Source organism: Eublepharis macularius, chromosome 5, assembly GCF_028583425.1.
Source record: "Eublepharis macularius isolate TG4126 chromosome 5, MPM_Emac_v1.0, whole genome shotgun sequence".
NCBI lineage: Eukaryota > Metazoa > Chordata > Lepidosauria > Squamata > Eublepharidae > Eublepharis > Eublepharis macularius.
In genome coordinates, this window is record NC_072794.1 from 82,532,172 (window position 1) to 82,555,287 (window position 23,116).

At 42.1% G+C, this 23,116-nt stretch overlaps 1 protein-coding gene across 1 annotated transcript in view; it reads left to right on the plus strand.

The window, feature by feature from the left end:
• Nucleotides 1-498: 498 nt before the first annotated feature.
• Nucleotides 499-23,116, plus strand: part of PLPP3 (phospholipid phosphatase 3) — a 110,324-nt gene continuing 87,706 nt past the window's right edge. Inside the window, exon 1 of the mRNA XM_054979744.1 lies at nucleotides 499-1,150. Within this exon, the coding sequence (XP_054835719.1) occupies nucleotides 1,012-1,150 (139 nt within the window). The 5' untranslated portion in view covers nucleotides 499-1,011. The remainder of the gene's footprint in view (nucleotides 1,151-23,116) is intronic.

The window sequence follows — 23,116 nt, forward strand, 5'->3', positions numbered from 1 at the left end:
AGGGTACTGGCATTGAAGGCAAGCTCAGAGACATAGGGCCTCCGCATCGAAAAGGCTGCCCCCAGTGACCCTCAGATGCTTGATGCAAACTGTATCGTGCTCATGTCGAGGGAAATGCCGGTCTTTAATCAGGATAGACCCTCAAAGAGAGCAGAAAATCAAATAACGCAAAAGTTAAGCCACCAATAAATATGGGGAAAGAGGAGGGGGCTTATAGCGAAAGGTAAAAAGCTTGGACCCGCCTGTGGCCTCTGGGAGACGGGTCGAACGCTGGGGGCTCTCTTGCCTGCTTTTGACAAAGTATCTCTCTCTCTCCCCCCACCCTCTCTCTCTGTGCGTGTCTTTCTTCTCGCTGGGAAAAAAATATGGAGTTAATTATCATATGTATATGTCAGCTTCAGGAAGGGGACTGTACTTGGATAGCCCATAAGAGCCTTTAAAAGAAAGGGGGTGGTGGTGGAGGAAAGGATCGGAGGAAATAAAAGTGCAGAACCAGCCAGCCGGATCGCACAGCGGCGGCGGCGGCAGCGGCAGCAGCCAGAGCGGCCACTTGCCCCGGAGAGCAGCGCTGCCTGGTTTGCCGCGGCTCCCATTCATTGCGCGAGGGAATTCCAGCGCTCGCTGGCTCCACTAGCTGCGAGGCTCAACTCATATGGCCAGAGCGCCCGGCCGGGATTGGTTGACTTCCAGACCACGCTGGGCACAAGGCTTGCTTTCCGCCTTTGATTAAACTAACCCTCGTTCTCCAGGACTCATTAACGATCTAGGGGGGATCCCACACTTTCTCCCTTTTCCTGTTCGAGGGAGGGGGGAGTTGCTCCCATATTTAAAGGGCCCGCTGCAAGTGAGCTACAACAACAAACGTCCACGGAACAGCCGCCCCCTTCCTCCTTCTCAGCGAGGGAAGATCCTCTGCGGGCAGCAGCGCTCCGTCGCCTGGAGTTTCCTTCTCTCCGTCCCCCATCCCGCTCCGCTCCGCGACGCTCTTCGGAAGGACGATTTCCCCCAACAATGCAGAATTACAAATACGACAAAGCGATTGCTCCAGAGAGCAAGAATGGGGGCAGCCCTGCCTTGAACAACAACCCCACCAAAAGCAACAGCAAGAAAGTTTTGCTTATTTGCCTCGATCTCTTCTGCCTCTTCATGGGTGAGATTTGAAATCGACCGACTCCCTCCCCCACATTTTAATCCACTTTCCTCGGATATCGTGTTTGTGTTTTTTTAATGCAAGCTTTGGCGTTGCACAAACTTTCCCTCTCTCCGCAGTCTCCGTCTGCCAAAACTAACCAGCCTTCTCCTCCTCCTCGCTCCCTCCGCCTTAAAACTTGGGTCGGTCGCTCTCCCTCTCTCCTTTCCTGCTTTTTTCTGAACTTCGCGACGGAGAATCGCCCTTCTCGAGCCCGTCTGTTTCCCAAGGACTCCTCTGAACGTGTCTTTGTCGGGCAGGCTCCAGTTTTCTCTTTTTTCGTGGGCTACGCCAAGGGGGGGGGGGTCAAGAACCTTCCGCTGCCAGGCTGCGGTGCTCAAATCACAATGCCTGCAGTACGTGTAGAGAATGCCCGAGCCTGCTGGACGCGGGACGCGGCAGCCAGGCGCGGGGAGTGCCAAGGAGTAATTAAAAGGAGGCTTTCTTTGACTCTCGGAAAGCACCCGGCGAAACCGCAGAAATGTATGGAAACCCCTAAGCGTCCTGTGGTCAGTCCAAATAAAATGGAAGTCCCAGCAGAGAGCGGAGTCTCGACTGTAAACACAGCATCTCCCGTCCCGGCTAGCTCTTTAGGAACAGCCGGGAAACAGGCATACTTTTCATCTGGCTGCGCCTGGCTGAAGAATAAGTTGCAAAAGGTGGCCTCCGATGGCTTGTGTGCCTGCGCCCAGGAAAGCAGGGCAGAGAAGATGGGTTAGTGTGGATTTTTAAAACTTTAGAGTTGAAAAATAATCCCCAGACAAAATGCTCTTGCTGCAGTTGTACTGAAGCTGTATGGTTTGTGCAAACTGATTCGGGATGGAAAAAAACCACCTCCTTTTAAAAGGGAGGATTAACTCTACCCACCCACCCCCCAGTGAAATGTTTGTCCCTAGATTCTCCCATCTTAAGGGGGAAGGAGTGGCTGTGGTAGATGGTGGATAGGCTTGGAATTTCCACCCACTAGCTTAGAGCACATTGGCTCGTGTGGCTGCCATAGGGTGTTCCTTGGAATTGTGCTTTGGAAAAAGGCACTTTAAAATCCCATTAAATCCAAACTGGCAGCTCAGTCTACAATATCAAAAGGGGGGGGGGAGTTCTTTAGGGTGTAGGGTTGTCACCTGTTTCCCAACAAGGCTCCTGTGCCTTGTCAGAATCAGCTGTGCAGCAGCTGGGAGCTCAACAAAGGAATCTTTTCCCAGCATTGTACTCCCATACCTGAAAAAGTTTCACCTTCAGCATTTCTACCTACCTGTCCTCTTTCGCACAGGAGCCTTGGCAGGGAAATACAGGTGGCAACTGTACTGTAGTGCTCTCACTGGCTTATTGAGGTTATGGGCTTTTGTGGGCAGCAGACTACATGGAGTGACCTGAAAACATGGTGGGCGTGTGCAAGGGTGGATTGAGTTGCAAAGTAGATTGAACATTAAGTGATCACAAAATACTATCTGCTACTGGCAGACATTTGCCTGCTTCAGGAGCACTGTAGCAGATAGCAAGGTGCAGTCTGTTTGAAAGGTCTGTTTCTTATTTCAGACCATGTATTCCAAAGAACTTTACAAGACATATGACTGCTGTGGGGTATTCTTCAGATCCTCTTAATAGAGATGACACTAAATCGTTATAGTCCACTCTAGGGAGGAAGAAGGATCAAGAGATGCCTGTGAGATAGCACATTAATCCACCTACACTGAAGTAGTGCTGTGGATACTAATGGGCTTACTCTTAAAAATATTTTCTTTTCTTGAAGGATTGTGTCTTTCAGGAAAACTATACATATGATGAAATAAGCAGGCCTAGTGTGCATTACCCAAGCAGGATAAGTCCAATTTCATACATAGTAAGAATCTCAAGTTTGCCACCAACTGTACAAACAACATGGAGCTGCAGCCAACAAGTGAGTCTGCATGGCACTGATGTTTTCAAGCTCCCTGTCACATTCAGGCATCATGTTTCCTGGTATGCACTTAAAAAGCCCAAGTGTGAAACTGTTTAACCAGCATGTGCGTATCTTGCTTGTGCTGTTTGAGAATCTAGCTTTGTCAAGATCACTAATTTGCTTGCTGCTGTCCGACTGCACATATTGATGTATATGATAACAGTGTGTACATAGAACAATTAAACTGTAAAAGTAAAACAGCTCTGTCATATGTCAATATCTGAGCAAACTCTGGTACATGTAGAATGAAGGCCTGTTCCCTACTGCAGTAGATGCTGCATTTTATTGTTTGATTTGGACATCTTCTCTTGTCGCTATATTATGTATCATATGATGAGCAGTACTTGTATCCTAGAACTGTAATCTCCAAAATATCTCTGTCTGATACTAATTTATCGTAAGAAGTGGGTAGAAATCCAATGTGTTTGCTAAGCAAATCTCTATCAACCAGCCCCTACTGGTCATTACGTCAATACAAGAGTGGTTGAATGTGTATCTTTTTAAGGGGTTCACAGTTGGTGGAATTTTGCCAGAAGCTTCAGAATCTGCAATATACAAGGTGGGGAGTAGAGCGGGTGTGAAAGGGGGAGGAGTTTGTGCTCAGCTGAATAGCAGAGCAAATAAAAATTCTGAAGTGCTTTCCTTTGATTTTCTCTAAGTGGAATAATAGAGGTAAGCTGATCCAGCACAGATAGATTGTGTGGTCTTCTTAGAAAGATAAACAAAGGGGAATTAAAACAGTGTTCCAAGAAGGGTTTAAAAAGAAGACAATTGAATTCAGTGTCTGGAATTTTTTTGCTCCACTTTAATCAAGATGACCTATTTTAGTGCAAAGTGCTGGCTCAGTTTTTTAAAAAGTAAAAGATATGATGGAAAACTGAGACTAGGGGGCACTGTGGTCTAGTGAATGTGTAATTAACCATACCTTCAAAAGAGCTTGGATTCCAGTTCTGTTAACTACTGGTTATTGGATGGTGGTGGTAACCTAATATCAGTATACTTGGGCTATCCATCTGTATACTGTAAATAAGGCTTGCCTGGGACTTACAGTGCAGTAGCAGCATTACAAAAGGAAAGTAGACTGACAATCAGAAATGTATGGCCAGGAAATAGTAAGCCATGGAACTGCAGCCAACTGCAGCTGAGAGGCGTCATTTGCTCTAGTCTATGGACAGCTTTAAAAAATATAGCAATATGGGGTCACATAACTTAATTACAGTATTCTAAGAAATATGAATATAGTTCATATGAATATAGTTCATATGAATATGAATATAGGTCATGTAAGTAAAACTATGGTGAGATGCAGAATGCTGTAGCACCTTTAAGCTAACACATGAGCTTTTATACGCAAAGCTCATTCTTTTGAGATTGAAATAATGGTTAATATGCACAGGAGTGGGCTGTGAAATAATGTCAAATAAATAGACCTGTCAGTTTCTCCTTTAATTTAAAGTAAATGAAAGCTCAAGTTACTATAAATCAGCTACAGTGCAACCCTGTGTGGCACTGCAGTCTAACAGTGCAAGTCTAAAACTGGAGTAACTGCTTAGGATTGGACTATAAGCTTATTGGCTTCATGCATAACATTGCACTGTTGGCCTCGAAAGCACTATAGCACATTTTGTTTTGCTCTCTTGCATTCTAATGCAGCTGCCCATCTGGAATATAATGTCTCACATGCACGTCTAGTGCAGCCCAGTATTTAATAAAGAAACAGAATCAGAAACAGTCTTCTGAGAATTGCTTACAGGCGGAAGAATCCAGCAGTTAAAAAAAAAAAAAGTTCAACAGTCAGTTGCTATAGACAAGCAGGAACAATCCACTGGCTTTAAAAAAAGCACTGAATAACTCAACAGCATCTGATTTTAATAAACAGACATTGCCATCTATAAACCTATTGTTCCTGCTTAGAGCACATTTTTCTTCCTACTGTCAGTTTGGTTTAATTGGGGAGGGTGTTCATCTATTACTAGTCATCATGAATGAAGCAAAGAGAGATTATCATTGTTGTTTCCTATTCCCTCATGCCTCTGGGCTTGTGTAGGCAAAACTTTAGTCTTGGTTGCATGGAAAAGATGAAATACTTGAAAGGCGCTATATAAATTTAGCTTACCTTTTGGGTCTAACTAGGAGATTAAATTCCTCTGTTGATATCTACCATATCAGTATTTGGAACAATGGCCCCTCTCTCATGATAGTGTTCCATCTTAATTCCAAAGAATTAGGTCTTGAGAATTCTTTCATGTTCACTTGCCAGCTGAGGACATTCCAGCCAGAGATATTAGGGGGAAGGTAAGACTGAAATCCTGTGAACATTCACCTGGAAGTCAGTCCTATGGAACTCACTGGGACATGCTTTTGAGTAAATGTGAGTAGGATTTAGCTGTCAGATTGAAGTCCTGTGTATATTTACTTGGAAACTGAAATCAGTGAGAGTGATGATTTCTCTGGAAACGACTGTCTTGTGCAAGTCTGTTTATTCTAGATCTTGATGCATTGCACATTAAAAAGTGTAATTAAAATGAGGGGTGACTTTTGAAGCCACAAGCGCTTTTCAGAGAAGGAACATGTGAGCCTGTTGGAGAAGATGAAACTTCACATAAAAGGAATTTTGTTTACAGCCAGTAATTCGATGGCTAGTGAGTAAAGGTGATTAAAATTCCTGTTGAGCCTGAGTGCCAATTTCTTTCCTCCTGTTTTCAAACAAGGAATAATAATATTATGAGGGCATATGAGGTAAGGCTGGTAAAATATTTTGAATAGTAAATCTGTTCTTCTTTATCACATCTAGATTATGTTAAGAAATTATCTGAAAGCGCCACTTTATTTTGACATACATAAAAAAGAATGCTTATAAAAACAACAACCTATGTTATTACTATTGTTCAGTATAGACTACCTGGAGCCAGTTAACAGCAGGAAAATGATCCCTGCAATTTCTTATGTCAGAAAGAATTATGTACAATTAGTACTTTGAAACTCCACCCTTCCCCCTCTTTTATCTTAAAAATGAGGTGAATAATTTTATTTTATAACATTTTCTCCAATCATTAAGAAACCTATTTATTCTAGTGATGAAAGAATGATGGGTTCTTTTAAGCAATGAAGATGGGATTCAAGCTTTTAGTTAAGGTTGAGTGGGAATAAAGTCATTGTTAAACTACCAGGCAAGGAATTTTGAGGCTTTCTGTTGCTTAAAGGTTCAGTGGGCTTCATTTTTAAACCTTTTGTTTCCTAGCAGAAACAACCTTTGTAATGTGATCTTGTTTACCCATTTAGATTAGATTTGTTTACATCCTTGTGAGAATAGTAAGACTTCAGTCGTAAAGAAGTTATGATAGAGGTGAGGCCCACCTAACAACTGACTAAGATAAACTTTATTCTTTCAAAAGGTTTGTTTTTATTTACATCTGGAGTGACTGTAGGGATTAGTGATGACACTTAACAGCCTCTATCCTTTTTACACCTCTTATTCCTAAAGGGAATCGAGCATGTGCTTAAGGACTGATGAAGCACTTTCAGTTAGGGTTGCCAGGTCCAGGTTGGGAAATTCCTGGAGATTTTGGAGGTGGAGCCTGAAGATGGTGGGGTTTGGGGAGTAAAGGGGCCTCAGTGGAATATAATTCCGTAGCGTTCACCCTTCAAAGCAGCCATTTTCTTCAGGGAAACTGATCTCTGTTGCCTGGAGATCAATTGTAATTCTAGGAGATCTCCAGCTATCACCTGGAGGCTGGCAAGCCTACTTTCAATGTTAGTGCATGTTTGGAAGATTGTATTCAGATTGAAAAGTAGGAGCAGGCACATGTCACAGTTGCTATCCAAGGTCAGCACACAAGGCTCTTTTGCACTGATTGCACCAGCCAGATAGTTAACAGTAGCAAGCAAGAGACTCGGAACTGATCATGTGCATGATCTCTGTGAAAGTGAGAGGTTTCCAAAATAGGGTACATCTGAGTGTGGAAATGCCTGAATTAGTGGACACCTACAATGTCCCTTGGGAGATCCCTGAAATAAAGGTCAATTGCTAAAATAAGAGACATTGAACAACTAATCATTTCTGGTAATGAATTATTATTAGTAGTAATTATTTTATTATTTATTGGATTGATTATTTACTCTCCATGTAAATGGGCTCAGAGTGGATTACAACATAAATAAATTACAATTAAAACAGCATTAAAATAATAAAATACAGTAACAATACATTTGGGTGGCACCCCAAGTTGCTCAACCCCCAACCAAAAATATATTAATATTTTAGTGGAAACCGGGCTGAGGTTTTTTTAAACCGCCTCCCCACAACCGGAGACCAGCATGGAAGCCCACCTGCACCTTGGCCTCAGTCATATGCTGAAAAGGATGCAATCCTGTGTATGCTTAATAGGCAGCAAGTCTCATTCAATCAACAGCCCCCTCAGTTAGCCTGCTTTTTGATGTATAATAGGTATGCCTAAATTCTATTGTCAGGAGTAGGAGGACATTCAACTAGGGTTGCCAGGTAGGATTCTCAGGCTCCAGGTGGTGGCTGAAGATCTCCCGGAATTAAAACTGACCTCCAGGCCATAGAGATCTGTTCCCCTGGAGAAAATGGCTGCTTTGGAGGGTGGACTCTATGACATTATACCCTGCTGAGGTCCCTCTCCTTCCCAAATCCTGCCCTCCACTCCTAAAATCTCCAGGAAGTTCCCAACTTTGAGCTGGCAACCCTATTGCCAGGTCCCCTTGACCTCCCAGCAGGAGGGGGGCACCTGCCACTTACCTTTCTGTTCTTCTTGTGCACACGCAAAGTGTGCACGTTCCTGGCAGATGTGATGATGTCACTTCCTGAAGTATACCCACTACATTCTGGCCTGGGAGGTTTCTTGCCTCCCAGGCCTGTTCCCTGGGGCCTTTCCCCCCAACTGGCCAGATGAATGGCAGTGGGGGGGGGAGAAGTTGGGGGTGAAGAACCCCTTGCCTAGATCTGCTGCTTTCACTAGACATGCCAAGCGCTGAATATGAGAACTTCTATAAGCAACGTAGATAGGCACAGTAGTCCAAAGCATGTAATACCATTTATTAATACCAACCAAAATAACAAAAACCAGTGTGCAAATTCTCAGGTTCTGCAGACCTCTTCACCCATTTGGATATTAAATGTTATATTTGTAACATTAAGAAGAGCCTTGTCAGGTCTAACACAGTGGCCAACCAGTTATTCTGGAGGGCCAACAAAGAGGCCAATGAGTTTCCCTGATGTTGCCCCATTGCACTCATTTTCAGAGGTTTACTACCTCGGAAAGTGTATTTTCCTTGCAGTCCCCATGGCTAGTAGCTGATGGACCTATCTTCCATGAATTAATCTAATCCTCTTCTATAGCCATCTGAGCTTGTAGCCATCATTACATCTTTTGGCATTAAATTCTAAAATTAAATTTGAATCTCTTATCGAGTAAAGAAGTACAGTCTGTCCCGAATCTATTGCCCATCAACTTCATTGGGTGCCCTTGAGTTCTAATATTTATCTGCCTTATGAACTTTTCCAGGTGGATCCTGTGATTTCTGTGCAGCACTTGAGGGCCTGAACTGCAGAGCCCCTACTACACTGTGCTACAGATATGCTTTGATTTCCTTCTGTTTTTCTTAATACCCTGCCTATTTTGCAGCTTTCAGCATACCAGAGTTTATATGTTCTCGCTATGTGTAGATTCTTTTGCTGGTGGGAAACTTAACTCTCTAAATCAGGCTTCTGTGTATGAAGGTTTTGTTTTGACAGCTGTCAAAAGATATTGGAAAGGTATACCTTTCCCTTGATTAGTAGGTGATCCCATTAGTTACAAATGTAAGGTCTCTAATTGGTAGAGGCGACTTGTGAAATCATGTAAAGTTGTCATCACTTTAAAAAAGCAGACAGGTGTGAAAACTGAGGGTTCAGTCACCTTTGCATGGATCCGGTTGGTGGTTTGCATCTCCAGAGAGAACAGAATTGTTAATGACAACTTCCAATTAAAAAGAAAACAAACCGGAAGAGATCAGATTCATGAATTGTGTACTTAGGCCTTAGCTTCATAAAGCTTTATTTCTTGCTTAACTGAACCAAATTGCTTTTGAGAAATGTGGTTGATTGGGTATTAGATCTGTCAACTAGCCATGGTAGCCAAAAGTAAACTCTACATTTTTTCAGGAACTCTGATTTCAAGAACTCCCATTACCCAGTGCTGGGGATGGTATCACCATCATGGCCTTCTTGTAAAGCTTCACTAAGCATCTATTTGGTCTTTGTCAGTCAAAAAATGAACAGCTACACAAACCCCTTCATCTGACCTTGCATGGAAATCCTTGGGGAAGCTGATTAATTTGACTAGTAATTCTACTTGTCATAGAGCCTCATCACATAGAGGTGTGATGCCATAGAGATGTGATGCAGGTCTCCAGAGCTGCCATTTTCTCCAGTCAGGAGATCAGTTGTAATTCTTGGAGAACACCAGGCCCCACCTGGAGGCTGGCAACTGTATGTGTAGGAAAAGATGGGCAGTTGAATCAGGAGACTAGGAGATGGTAGCCACAGGAAAGGGGTAAGATCTGTTTAAGGCATGGGCTGATTCCGCATACGTTGGATAATGCACTTTCAATGCACTTTATCAGTCGTTTGAGGTGGATTTTTTATTCCGCACACAACAAAATCTGTTCCAAATGATCTATAAAGAGGATTGGAAGTACATTATCCAACGTGTGTAGAATCACTCATGGACTGCTGCAAGCCACTTCATTTTGGAGCTTTTTCTCAATTACAGTCCATAAGCTTGAGAGATTCCTTAAAAAGTGAAAGAGATGTCAGGGACTCTGGACAGATCTCCCAGCATTCTCTGGTAGTCTTTTCCTGCCAAAGCATAAGGTCATGGTTGCATGTCAGGTTTCTGAAATTATTGCAGCCATACATGTACAGATCTGTTCTTACCCTAGGCTGTTTCACCTGACACATGGGACTATGTTTTCTTGGGTGTGTCATGTCAAGCAAGAAAATTTCTTGTACAATTCCTGTACAAGAAAATTGTACAGGAAAGAGATGGCTTGATTGGAAAGCTCAGGAATTTCCCCCATGGTAGGGAAACTCCTACCTACTTCTTCTAGCATCCTTTCCTCCTTAAACTACAACACAGGAGAATGAGGTTTCAGTATTTGATGATGTTTTGTCAAGTAACATGTTGGTACTCTTTAATTTCTCCACACTCTTTGGGTGATCTGGGTTTGCTTTTTACTAGTACTTTTTATTTTAAGCAATTAAGATACATAATATCTTTCTACTAGTGTCAGGTCATAAGAAGGGAATATTTGGTTTGCTATGCACATGCAAGTTGTGAAAATAGATTAGAGGTTCTCAGATTGGGGTGGGCTCTTCTTGGTGGGGCATGGAAGATCTGGAAGGGTGTGTGCGAAATTCCACCCCTCACAAGCCAAGACTATGAGTGGGCTGAATGCCTAGCAGAAGCTCTTCATTAGCTTCATGCTGGTTTAATGAGGGTGACTACTTCCAATTCCCAATCTGATTTGGAAAGAGTTGTTGCTCTGTTCTATTACTGTTTATTTGTACGTAATCTGAAGAGAAGGTCACAGATGTTTGTTTGATGCCAGTGTTGGTTTAATGCATCAGTCCAGAGATCTCTACACACAGCAGCATGTACATGTGCACATGCGCATCTCTGCTGCAAAACAGATGATTGGTGCTGAGTTGCCCTTCTAGGTGACCATCTCAGAAAGTAGTAGTAGTAGTAGTAGTAGTAGTAACTGTACTTATATGCCACTTTTATAGACAGATTAGTGCCTCACCCAGAGCGGTAAACATGTTAATGTTATTATTATCCCCACAATACAGCTGGAGAGCTGGGGCTGAGAGGAGTGGCTTACCCAAGGCCACCTGCTGAGCTCATGGCAGTAGTGGGATTCAAACCAGTAGAGTGCTGATTTGCAGCCGAACCACTTAACCACTGCTACACCACTGTGCTACAGCACAGAATGTTTAGGGGAACTCATGAAGTTATGGTGTAGATGTATTCATGCAGGGCTTTTTTTCTGGGAAAAGAGGTGGTGGAACTCAGTGGGTTGCCCTCAGAGAAAATGGTCACATGGCTGGTGGCCCCGCCCCCTGATCTCCAGACAGAGGGGAGTTGAGATTGCCCTCCGCGCCACTCAGCGGTGCGGAGGGCAATCTAAACTCCCCTCTGTCTGGAGATCAGGGGGGCGGGGCCACCAGCCATGTGGCCATTTTCAAGAGGTTCTGGAACTCCATTCCCCCGCGTTCCCCCTGAAAAAAAGCCCTGTATTCATGAATGCTTAGTTAAACAACCTTAGTTTCCTTTTGGTCTTACAATTCTGTGATTTTGGTGTTTCTACTTCTACCTACACTGGCCAGATGGAGCTTTGGGTAAATAAAAACATTCATTTCAGGATAGAGCTAATTTTACAGTTGTCAGTGACACCAGCTGCCAAAGTTGTTCTATGAAACCAAACATCTGAGATTACGAAAGGTAGTATTTTTAAGTGTAACTTTTTCCTTTGTAATGTGCTACTCTTCTGACAGATTGCTGGGGTAGCCATTGAAGTTTGTGGCAAAGGAAGTGGCAAAAATGCATCACACCTATATGAAACAAATCTCAAAATGCTTTTATTGTAAACTGGTCTGGATTGCAGTTGTTTTGAAAAGGCTTTTTTTAAGGAAAAAAATATTACTGAATTGCCCAAGGGATCTGACTGTGGCTGTGCCAGAATAAGGTTCACAGAGTGCATATTAATTCCATTCCAGTCTTTTCATAATAGACTTATTCAGACATAATCAGAGTGGGTTCACCCTCCTTTAGTGAATTTGCTTAAACTTTAATTCAGAAGAGCAGAAAATGCAGAGAACGTGAAGCATGTGTGTGCCCCAGCTCTTTTTTATCTTTGAAAGCCATTCCAGCCCTTCTTGGGGGAAGGTGGCATTTTCCCCCACCATCCCCCCCCCCCCCGCCCAGAGATGTTAGTAGAGGTCAGTTCCTGCTGTACATAATTTGCACAGAAGCCAGAGCTAGCAGTATTTCCCACTGTTGCTTTCAGTGTAGGCATTGTAAAAGCTTGGTATCCATGGCAACCAGCCAAGTACTCCAAGCTAAGATCTTCTAAGCAAAAAAAGATTCTGTCTCCATGGTTTTTGAGTAACCACCAAGGAAAGAATAACATAATCCCCCAAGTTTGTTGTTAATTGGTAAGTTTAATACAGTTAATTATATTTCTTGATGGAACAAGCCCAGTAGACTCACAATAATAAGTTCTTTGGAAGCATTTTTTTCTTGGTATAAAAATTTATTTATTTCATTGATGATGCTTATCAGACTGTTTGGGAGCAGATTATCTGGCAGCATAAAATGGCATTATTTGTCTCACTGACATTAGTGGATCTTAATCAAATATTTGCTCTATGTGCAGATAGTATGCATCCGCACAAGTTAGTGTAAGGGTATAGGCAGATTCTGGGAACATCAGCAGGGATCAAACTTGACTGCTGATCAAAGGGGCCTCTCCTTCTATCCCTCAGTTTTAATGTGTGTGTGTGTTTGAGCTTCAACTTGTCATGCATACAATAAGGAATCCAGGGTTCATATGCTGGTACCACATTGGATTACTCAGTAGGGAAATAGGAAGGTACATGAGGACTCCATGAAGGTCTGGAGCATGTAGGTTGCATGAACATAGAAGTTTGTGTGAGGAAAAAAATGTAAAACCACTCATTAAACCAAGCTCCATGATGTAGCCCTCAAGAAGTTAACAGGGTCAAAACGGTTTGGCAGAACACAGACCCTTAGAGTAGTATGGGGGCACACTAGGGCCGTCGTCACACGGGCATCTCTTCCGTTAAATTTACAGCATATAGCGTCCTACCTGTTACCGGCACAGTGACGTTTCTTTGGGTCACCTAACGACTCTTCGCGCCACCAGCTGTCCACACCGAAGCACTCTGTTCTGTTCTCTCTAACCGCGCAGAAGCAGCTCCTCCCCCCCTTTTTAAAAATTATTCTGCCGTTTAATTCCACTATAACGGAATAACAGCATATAAACATTCCGTTAGAGCAAAACATTACGACCCTTTTGTTTTTCCAACTTTGAAATTATATAAATAGCCCTTTGCCCGCAGAAAACTCCCTGTCTGACGTTATCCCCATCGCTGAAGACTCTGCCATGGCGATTGAGTCATTTTTACTTCAGCAGAAAGTTTGCATTGTGTTATGTCGTTATGGCGTTATAAGGACATAATAAAATAAAAAAGGGGAGTCGCAGGAAGAAATGGATTCTGGGATTGAAGGGAGGGCATAGGGCGTTGCGAGGCAAAATACATCGATGTGAGGCATTCACACTGAGGCACAAAATAGCGCAACTATCCAGCACAAAGCAGAAGAGAGAAAATCGCCACAGTGTTGGAATAAGGTGGGTGTTTGCCGGGAAATAGCGCCATTTTAGCGCTAAATAAAAGCCCGTGTGACGACGGCCTAGAAGGAAGCCAGCCAGTTGTGGACAAGGATGTTAAAGAGGATGGGGCTGTGAATAGATCATATTTGCTGAACTCCAGTGGACAGTTGAGGCCATGCTTCTTTTAAGTCACTGCTGCAATTAGGTTATAATTAGAGATGGGCACGAAATTAACGATCCAGCTGATCGTAGATCTGCGCTGGCAACGATCCCGAATTAACGATACACACCGAGCATCTCCCATTCCCGATCTGTGGATCATGGAGGCCAAAGCGGGCCGCGCTGCTATTCCCAGCTATGTGGGAAGGTGGGTGGTGGCGGTGGCCGCCGGGCCTGGCGGGCACGGGAGGCGGCGATGAGCTGCCTCCCCTCAGGTCCCATTCAGCAACAAAGGAGGTCTGTGTTTGGCTGTCAGAGCTGCCTATCAGGGTTTGCAGGGATGAGATTGGAGTGCCCATGGCTACAGAACACCCCCTCCCCCCTCCCTCCCCTGGGTGTCTTCTTCCAACTTGTGACTGCTTTGCTGCTCTGTGGTTGGAAGGAAGCCCTGCTGATCAAGGAAAGCTGGGCTTCCATTCAGGTTTCCAGGGCGACAGAAGGAGGGCAAACAGAGCTCAGGCTTTCCCCTGGCTCCATTGCCAGAGGAATAGATTGCTGGCGCCTGAGTGTCTGGATCTCCGATCTGAGCCCGAACGCAACGATCCAGGCCTCTCCCGATCGCTGGATCGTTGGCCGTGGACGATCACGATCCGCTGGGTTGCGATCACCATTATTGTGGGTTTTTTTCGATTGTAATGCAGATCATGCCCATCTCTAGTTATAATCCTAAGCATACCTACACTTCTTGGAAAACATCCAATTGAACCCAGTGAAATTTACCTCTGAAGAAACACATGTTGGATTGTTAATGTCATTACAGTTTTTTAAAAAAGTGGGGTAGTGGGGGAGAGGACAGAAAAACATCCTATAGATGTTCCACTGAAAGAAAGCTGGTCCACACTTTGCCTGTTTGTTCAAACAAGCCATACAGCAAAGCTGGGACAGAAATTTTGGTTAGGAATTTGCATTTACCCTGTCAATCAGATACTTCTCCTTCAACAGATGTACTTTATATAAGGAATACCCTCTAGAACTAAACTGTTGGCTCCATGCCAAGGTTGCAACAGGTTGTATCAAGCCATTTTTCTGTTTGTTCATTAAAAGGATCTTATTCATCTTGAAGACTTTCAGTGGGTTGAAAAAAGACCAAAATAAAAAATAAAACGGTAACATGAGAAGCATCCACAGGGGTAGGTATTTATGCTTGTAGGAGCAGATCCCTACTAGGCAAGTAAGGTGTTACCTGGAATAAACAATTAATATCCAAACTCTGTGCATGACAGAAGCATCAACTGACATCAAGGCTGATGCTTTGTTAAACTTAGGAAATAAGACTGTCATGCTACTCCCATCCCAAGGGAGGGGGATAAGTAATATAATTTTCTCTTCTCTTTGAGTTCTAACAATCACTTTTTTCACATTCTGTCATTGAACAAGGGGACAACACAGGCATGAGTCATCTTCTGCAACTGGCTCTCAAAGAGGAAAGGTAAAAGGAAAATGAAAGAGATGGGGGCCCAGGCAGTCTGCCCCTTCCTCAATTCTTTCAGTGCTGCGTAGACAACTAAATCAACATGGTAAACAAACAAAAGATCTCTATATTGTCAAGAGGTACCTTAAACATAGAGAACTCTGGACTCTTGGTAAGCATCTGGTTCTCTGTAGTGCCTGTAATTCTACAGGGTAAGCTTTGTTATCTGGTAATCTTTCACTGAAGAAAATAATAGATCCATGAGCTGAAGAAAATGGATACGATGGAGCAGGTCTGTGATAGGATCTGGTGGATTCTAAACATATTAATGGAATTTCACTAATAACTATCACAATAAACACAGAAGAAGCCATCCAAGTAGGGTTGGTTGAGACCCCGTTGGGTTCCCTTATTTTCCTATCATTTTGGCAATAATAATAGAAATTGGGCTGTATTCTACTAATTGGCACATCTGTCCCTATGCCACTTACTGTACAGTTACACCCTTCTAAATCCATTGAAGTCAGTGGACTTAGAAGGATGTAACTCTGCTTAGAATTGCAGTGAGTCTTCTGCAGTTTGATCATATCAGTAGTTCAACAAGCATTACTTGTATTTCAGACAATTTTTATCAGTGAGAGGAGTTGTATATGAGTATGTTATTAATAGTTGGAATGTGGTACAAACCAGTGTGATGCAGATGGAAGGTTTACTGAGGTCCTTTATGGAATCCATCTTGATCAGATTCAGGACTTGACTTTTTTGGGGAATTTTGCACTTCTGTCAAAGAGAACACAGCTCTCAAATGCAGAAAAGCTAATGTCTGATTAACAGGTCTTGTGAAATTTAACAACTTTGATTTGTATCATTGTGAGGCTTAGGCTTCTTTAAAGTGTCAAACTAATGACTATTTATTGAAAGCCAAATATCAAAGATTGACTGCCAAACTAGATATGAAAGTTCTGTGTGAAAAGATGGAATATCTTCTGTCATGAAGAAAGAGGGGTGCAGGGGTTGATCTTTAACATCAGAAAGGGTGTCCTAGCAAGGAGTAGAGGCTTCTTCCTTTGCCTGAGGGCTCACCTTCTCATAGGTCCTCTCCCCAAGCACTTTTCTTTTCAGTAGGGATGCAGAAAGTCCCAGGTTCAAACCATAGCATCTCTAGGGAAAAGGACCAGGTAGTAGGTGATGGAAAATATCTCTACCTGGGACTCTGGACAGCCATTAACAATTAAAGTAGACAATATTGACCTTGGTAGACTAGTGCTCTGATTCAGTGTAAGGCATGCATTCAGGGGTTAAAAAGTAACAAAGTACAATGGGTAATATAATGAAACAATGATTTGTCCAGATTTAAACCTAAGAGCGTTCAAAGTGTGTGCGTTTTAATCTTGATTTCATTCCTTACTGCATCATGTAGTTGTTTAGTCATTTAGATCCATTTTTTAAAAACCATTTGCTTGATTTAAAAAGTTGCCCACAACTAATTGTGTAGTAGTTTAAAAATAAAATAAAAGTAAATATGAGCGTTTAACTTATGTACAAGTACACATTTTAATAAAAGTTCTCATAAAGCATGCGTGTGTATAGGGACCTTGTCTTAGGAGAAAAATCCTCTTTCTGTCCCACGCAGAAGGAAATGCTGCTTCTGGGAGAGTGCCTGCTGAAGCCTATGCATGCATCACCTAATGCTCTGCAAGCTCACTAACTGATTAAAACTCATATGATTAGATGACTTTCTTGAATTAAATGATGGTAAGTGCTGCTGGCATAGGGTTGCCAGCTCCCAGATGATAGCTAGAGATCTCCCAGAATTAGAACTGATCTCCAGGCAACAGAGATTAGTTCCCCTAGAGAAAATGGCTGCTTTGAATGGTGAACTCTATGGAATTATACTCCACTGAGGCCCCTTCCCTCCCCAAACTCCACCCTCTTTAGACTCCACCCCCAAAATCTCCAGGAATTTCTCAACCTGGACCTGGCAACCCTATGCTAGCATCTTTCCTTGGAAGCTACTGAATGTCACCTTTTCCCCTCCCTGTGAGTGGCAGCAAGGATTGGGATCAGAGGGAGAGACAAAAGAGTGGACAACATTAGGATAGTGGGCTCACTCTGCGGAGGGCAGCAAAAAGAACGTTTTATAATAGGGCCTCCCAGACCTGGAGCTGGCACTAGTAACAGTCCTCCTTATTCTTTTATGAGTAGATCTTTTATTAGATTGTTTTTTATTTTGTCTGTTGCATCTGTTTATATTTCATATGGAATTTCAGTAGCATCTTTAATCTTTGCGCGCTACTGTTGAAAATGGGATATCCGGAATGTGGTGCGTTTGCATTTTATTTTTTTAAAAGAGAGCATTTTCTCTGGGGGGAACTCAACAGATAGCATTTTAACATTCAGAATCTAAATGACTGCCAAGTAAAGTTCATACTGGTACGTGGCCCTTGTGTGTGGGGAGATAATTTTTGTGTATGCTTCTTTGTAAAAATATGGTTTCATTTTAACATGTCTGTTTATTCTTTGCTCTACCTTACGGTGCAGGTCTGCAGCTAATTTAAAATGGGGGTGGGAGTGGGGCATTTTTGAACCAAGAAAGGTTTGGAGGGTGAGCAACACGTGCTGCTATGCACAGTAATGCATTGGCCAGCGCTAGTCCAGAAACAGGTTTTGCTGGGAACAAGTGAAAAAACTGTGGAGGATTTATAAGTCCAATTAGTACTTCATAGTAAGTATCTGTAGGGGTCTTTTTCTTACTTTTTAGGGATCTTATCTGTTTAAACATTACCAAAGAGCCACAACATTTAATTTCATTTGTTAGTCTATTTTAATCTCTCCTAGTTGACTGTGGCATTTAAAATAAAGCATTCAGTCTGCACCTGGGCCAGGTCTGTTTTCCCACACCTGCATGTATCCATCTTGTTCATTTTTTTCTGAATGGCTGTTTGCATCATTTGTACAATTTTCTTCCCCTAAGTTGGTATCTGTTTAGGAAAAAAATATCTTGTATGAAGCAGTGTTGGAGTCTATGTATTTCTGAACCATTGTTAAAATGCCATTCAGAATTAAATTTGTGTGTGAGCAAGTATCTAAAAAAGAATGGTTCCTCTCACCCCCCCCTTTCCTTTAAAAGAGAAGTTTCATGACAGTCTGTTTTATTGGGAGTGGGTGGGTGGGTTACTCACTTGGCATGAATCTTTCACAAACACAAACCCATGGAAAAGTCAAATAGAGTTTTGGAGAGGACCCATTTCAGGGGAGAGGGAAATATCCTCACATGTCTAAGGCTACAAAGAAGCTTTCTAAAGACTTGGCTCTACAGGTTCTTGGGAATGTCTTCCAAACCCCAGTCATCTATGTTTCTGGCATCATCAAGCAGACGATATACCAGCATTCATACACTTCTGCTAATTCCCTGGTGCCTTTATGATCATGCTGAACTGAAACACAAAATGCCTGCTTATTTGGATATTACAATCTTTACCTGCTTGCATACTTATTTTCCTTGACTTCACATGCAATAAAATGGGCAGTAAACAGCGGAAAACAAATTATAGACCTCTATTTGAATTTTAGATACATTTTATTCCCTTACCCTGAATGTGATTGCTCTTGTTTCTAAGAGGTTGAGGGATTCAAAGATGAAATATTTATTACTGGTGTGACCTGAGGTCTGCCCTCAGTAGACCCATGGTAGTTTTACATCCGCTGATAACTCAGTGCCAGTGCTATCACAGCAATGTCTATTGGACTTATCAAATGCCTGCACAAGTATTGACAGGAGTGGAGGGGCAAGGATTAATGGATTCAGCACATTTGTTCATGTGGCAGCCACACATAGCTTGCGTTGATTCCCCACCCAACAGTTTAAATAGCTGAGAGGGAGACTGATTAGATCAGCTTGGTGATACAAACTGGCTTGTCCTTAGACTTCAGACACATGACTGATGTGTTTATGATCTCTTTTTACTCTAGCTTAGCTATAAAAACTAAATATTTATCTTGGATGTTCTGTAAAAATGATGTCAAGTTCAGTGCCTTTTTCGGCTATGAAATTGGGAATTGCGTTGACTGAATTGTCCCCTCAAAAGGACTCTTCCCAATGTTAGTCTTCAGCTTGTGTCAACGGCACCTAACATGTCACAGTTTTGACATGATATATTAGTCCACCCCCAGGAAAATGAGTCTATACTGCTAAAAGCTATGGCTGCAATCCTAGGTGCATTTACTAGGAAGGAAGTCCCATTAGAACCAGAGGGATTTACTTATGAATGTGAGTGCTTATGAATGATTACACTGTGGTGTCTCTTACGTCAGATCACTCAGGTTATTCAGGAAAAAATCTATTTTGTGGGTGTATCATATGCAAGAGATTCATAATTGCATTTTCAAGTGCAGCCAGATCAAATGGGATAAGTTGGCTGGTATGGAAACAACAGAATTCACAAGTATAATTCAACTCCCAAGTTCAATGCTGAGTCAGTCATATTCTATTAATTTAGCTGCAGATAAGAGAAAATAACATCTCATTTGTTAAAACAAATAATCTAATGATTTCAGTTCTTAGGCCCAAGCTAATAAACCCGCACGCACATTTTGTGATATTCATATTTTAATCTGCCAATGTGAAAAAGAAAGCTTTTAGAAATGACAGCTTTTGAAAATCACATAAAATTTGTCATTGTTCCTTAGCTTCAGAGTCCTAAAGCTCATATTTGAAGAAGGGAGCTTTGACTCTCAAAAGCTCATACCCTGAAAATCTTGTTGGTCTCTAAGGTGCCACTTGACTCAAATCCTGCTGTTCTAAAGCTCGTGGTTACTTACAATCTTGATTACTTCAGAAAACTCAAAGTACATAATCTTAAGGATTTCAGTTTAGTGGTCCTGAGCCAAATGTGTGGCTGCTGCCAAAAATAGCAACCATGTGTTTAATTTCCTCTTTTCTATTGGTGTAGTAGTGCTTACTATACCAATAGAAAGCATAGAGGTAGAGAATGCCTTCAAGTAATAGCTGACTTATGGCGACCTCCTAGTGGGATTTTCATGGCAAGAGACTAACAGAGGTGGTTTGCCATTGCTTGGTTCTGCAACCGTGGCCTTCATTGGAGGGCTTCTATCCAATTACTAACCAAGGCTGACCCTGCTTAGCTTCTGAGATCTGATGAGTTCAGGCTCACCTGGGCTATTCAAATTAGGGCTACCTCTTATGAGGAAGTTGCAATATTCTGTGTTTCTCTACCTCACATAATTGTCTGGTGATGGTGGGGACACAGTAGATAAATAGAGAGGTTGTGACATCAACACTCAAGTTAAGTCTATTATATGATCTTAAGAGGAATAGGAGAGTCTCTGGAGGGGTAGTATATAAATTTCCTAAATTAATAAAGTAAAGACACCAGTCTGGCAAACATTGCTGCTGTTGAAAGGACAGCTATATGGTATATAGTGTAGTGTGGCCTGCTAGGTGACACACATGTACCTTGCACACCTGTAAAGGGATACCTTTTTAAAATCATGTTTAGCTTAAGTCTGACTGACAGGTAGATAGATAGAACTGTCTAAGATAGAGTCACTATGCACAAACATCTCTTTATAAAGCTGTGAATTTAGCATTTTTGGATTTTGCTCTGCAGGTAAAGCATTCAGACAGAGGGCATCTTTAGCTGCTGTATTTTAAACCTATGCAGCTTGAGGCATATTAAATCTATAATTTAATGTGTGATAAGATGAGTTTAGATCTCTGGTACTTAATGATACAAGTTTTATGTGAAGTCATTTTTTAATATTGCCTTCTCTCCTATCTGTTGTCACCCGCCCCTTTTGCAGTAGAATAAGTTCCTTTAATAATGAATGCCTATATTCAATGCATCACTGAAGTTTGGAAAGCTATTAGTTTGGAAAGCTATTATGGGAACCATAGGCATGCTGGCAGGCCTTACAGTTGCTGAAGCCTGTAAGCACTGCACAGTACTAGGGGTTCAATCACAGGATATGCTGATTTGAGATGCCAAACAAAGAGTCTTTTCAGTGGCAAGATTGTGGTTTGGATTTGCTAAAGAGCAATTTCAGGTCGGAGAAGCATCCAGAGGTCTTGGGAAGGAGCAGAAATATATGGGATAGATGCAGCGATGTAGAAAAATACTTAGCACATCATTTTTCTTTTTTTAAGCATGTAGGAAATTAGCTTTTTTCCTTCTCCATTTACAGTATAAATTCTCTAGTGCAGGTCCTTCCTTAATCCAGCTATCTCTGATGTTAGTTCCCATAGATGTTGTTTATTTAGTGAATACACTTTACAGAACTCTAAATATGCTAAGGAAACAAATACAAATTGTTTATGAAAAAGCCCAGGTTTTTTTTTTAAATTAAATGATGTTCCTGTTGGTTATGGCTTCCAGAACATTCCACAATCTATCCATTTATCTTCTAGAGCTCCTCCTTTCCCTTTGCACTTGTGTTCCATACACTCACCACAGTGTGACTCTTGGCATTAAAAGAATTTAACAATTCCAGTTAAAAGGATTAGCAAGACTACAAATTGTTATCAAAGAGGCCAAGTAATAAAGTGCCAGGCACATATTTTCACATTCTTTCCCAGTTATTTTAGGAAATTCCCACAGTGAGCAAAAAGCTTCCACAACTGCCACAATTGCCTCCTATGCGGAAACATTTATTTAAATCAAAAAAGAAAAGTAGGAAGGGTGGATCACTCTGAAGGTGTTATGAGATCAACAAACCACACAGCATAAGCTGTACAAGTAATATTAATAAGGTCTGAAGTCTGTAGACTTGTATTTGGAGGATGTGCCCTTTCTAGCTTTTAGAAACAATGGGAAACTTACAATGCATTCCTAAACAGAGTTACATCATTCTAAGCCCATCTACTTCAGTGACTTAATAAGGTTGTAAGCTAAGCAGGGTCAGCCTTTGTTAGTACTGGGATGGGAGACTACCAAGGATTCAGGGATGCTATGCAAACACAAGGAATGGCAAACCACTTCTGTTAGCCTCTTGCATAAAACTCCAGCAGGGGTCGCTATATATCAGTTGTGACTTGAGAATACTTTACACACACACTGCTTAAGATTGCAGTACAGAGCAGAGATTGCAGGTTGCCATACTGGTCTAAAGACAAAGCTTTTTAAGGACCAACCCAAATAGCATAAAACAACATGTAGGGTTTTCAGTTCTCCAGAAATCTTCATCTGGTTGGATGCAAAACAAAGTGGGGGGAGGGGGAGATATTTCAGGCCCTGATCTCCAGGCCTCATGTTGGTATCCTCTCTTGAATGCCTTGCAGACCAGAACAGGTGGTGCTGCTGAGTGGAACTGGTATCATGTTGTAGCTTTAGCCTGCTGGAAAGAAAGAAAGCTTAAGACTATAAAAAACCGAGCAAATTCACTTTATTACTAAATGTTGCTTTGAAAGAAATGTTTCCTTCATAAAACAATGCTGAACATTTTGAAAGTACTTATTTCCAAATATTTATTTGGCTTTCTGCAGTCAGCTAGTTTCTCTTCTTTATACTGGCTAGGCAGTTGCATCATGGTTATCAGGAGGCTAGACAGATTCATGGAGGAGCAGTCCATCTGTGGATGACTAATGGAAACTTGTGTATCCAGTAACACAATTAACTTCTGAATAGCAGTGCTAGGAGACAGCTTTGTGGAGGCCTTGGCTTCTGTGCTCAGTCTGTTGGTCCTCGAGGGCAAGTGCTTGGCCACTGTGTGAACCTGGATGGTGGACTAGATGGACCACTGGCCTGACCCAGCAAGACTCTTCTTACATTCATATGAGACATGAATATTTGTACTGTTGTAATTTCCTCTCCTGTTGATGGAAAGGCAGTCAGAAATGAGTTAAATGTGTTTCTATGACTTTCGGCAGGGCTTAAAATCTTTGAAATCAAAACAAATGGTAGCCTCACCTTCCAGAATGAGA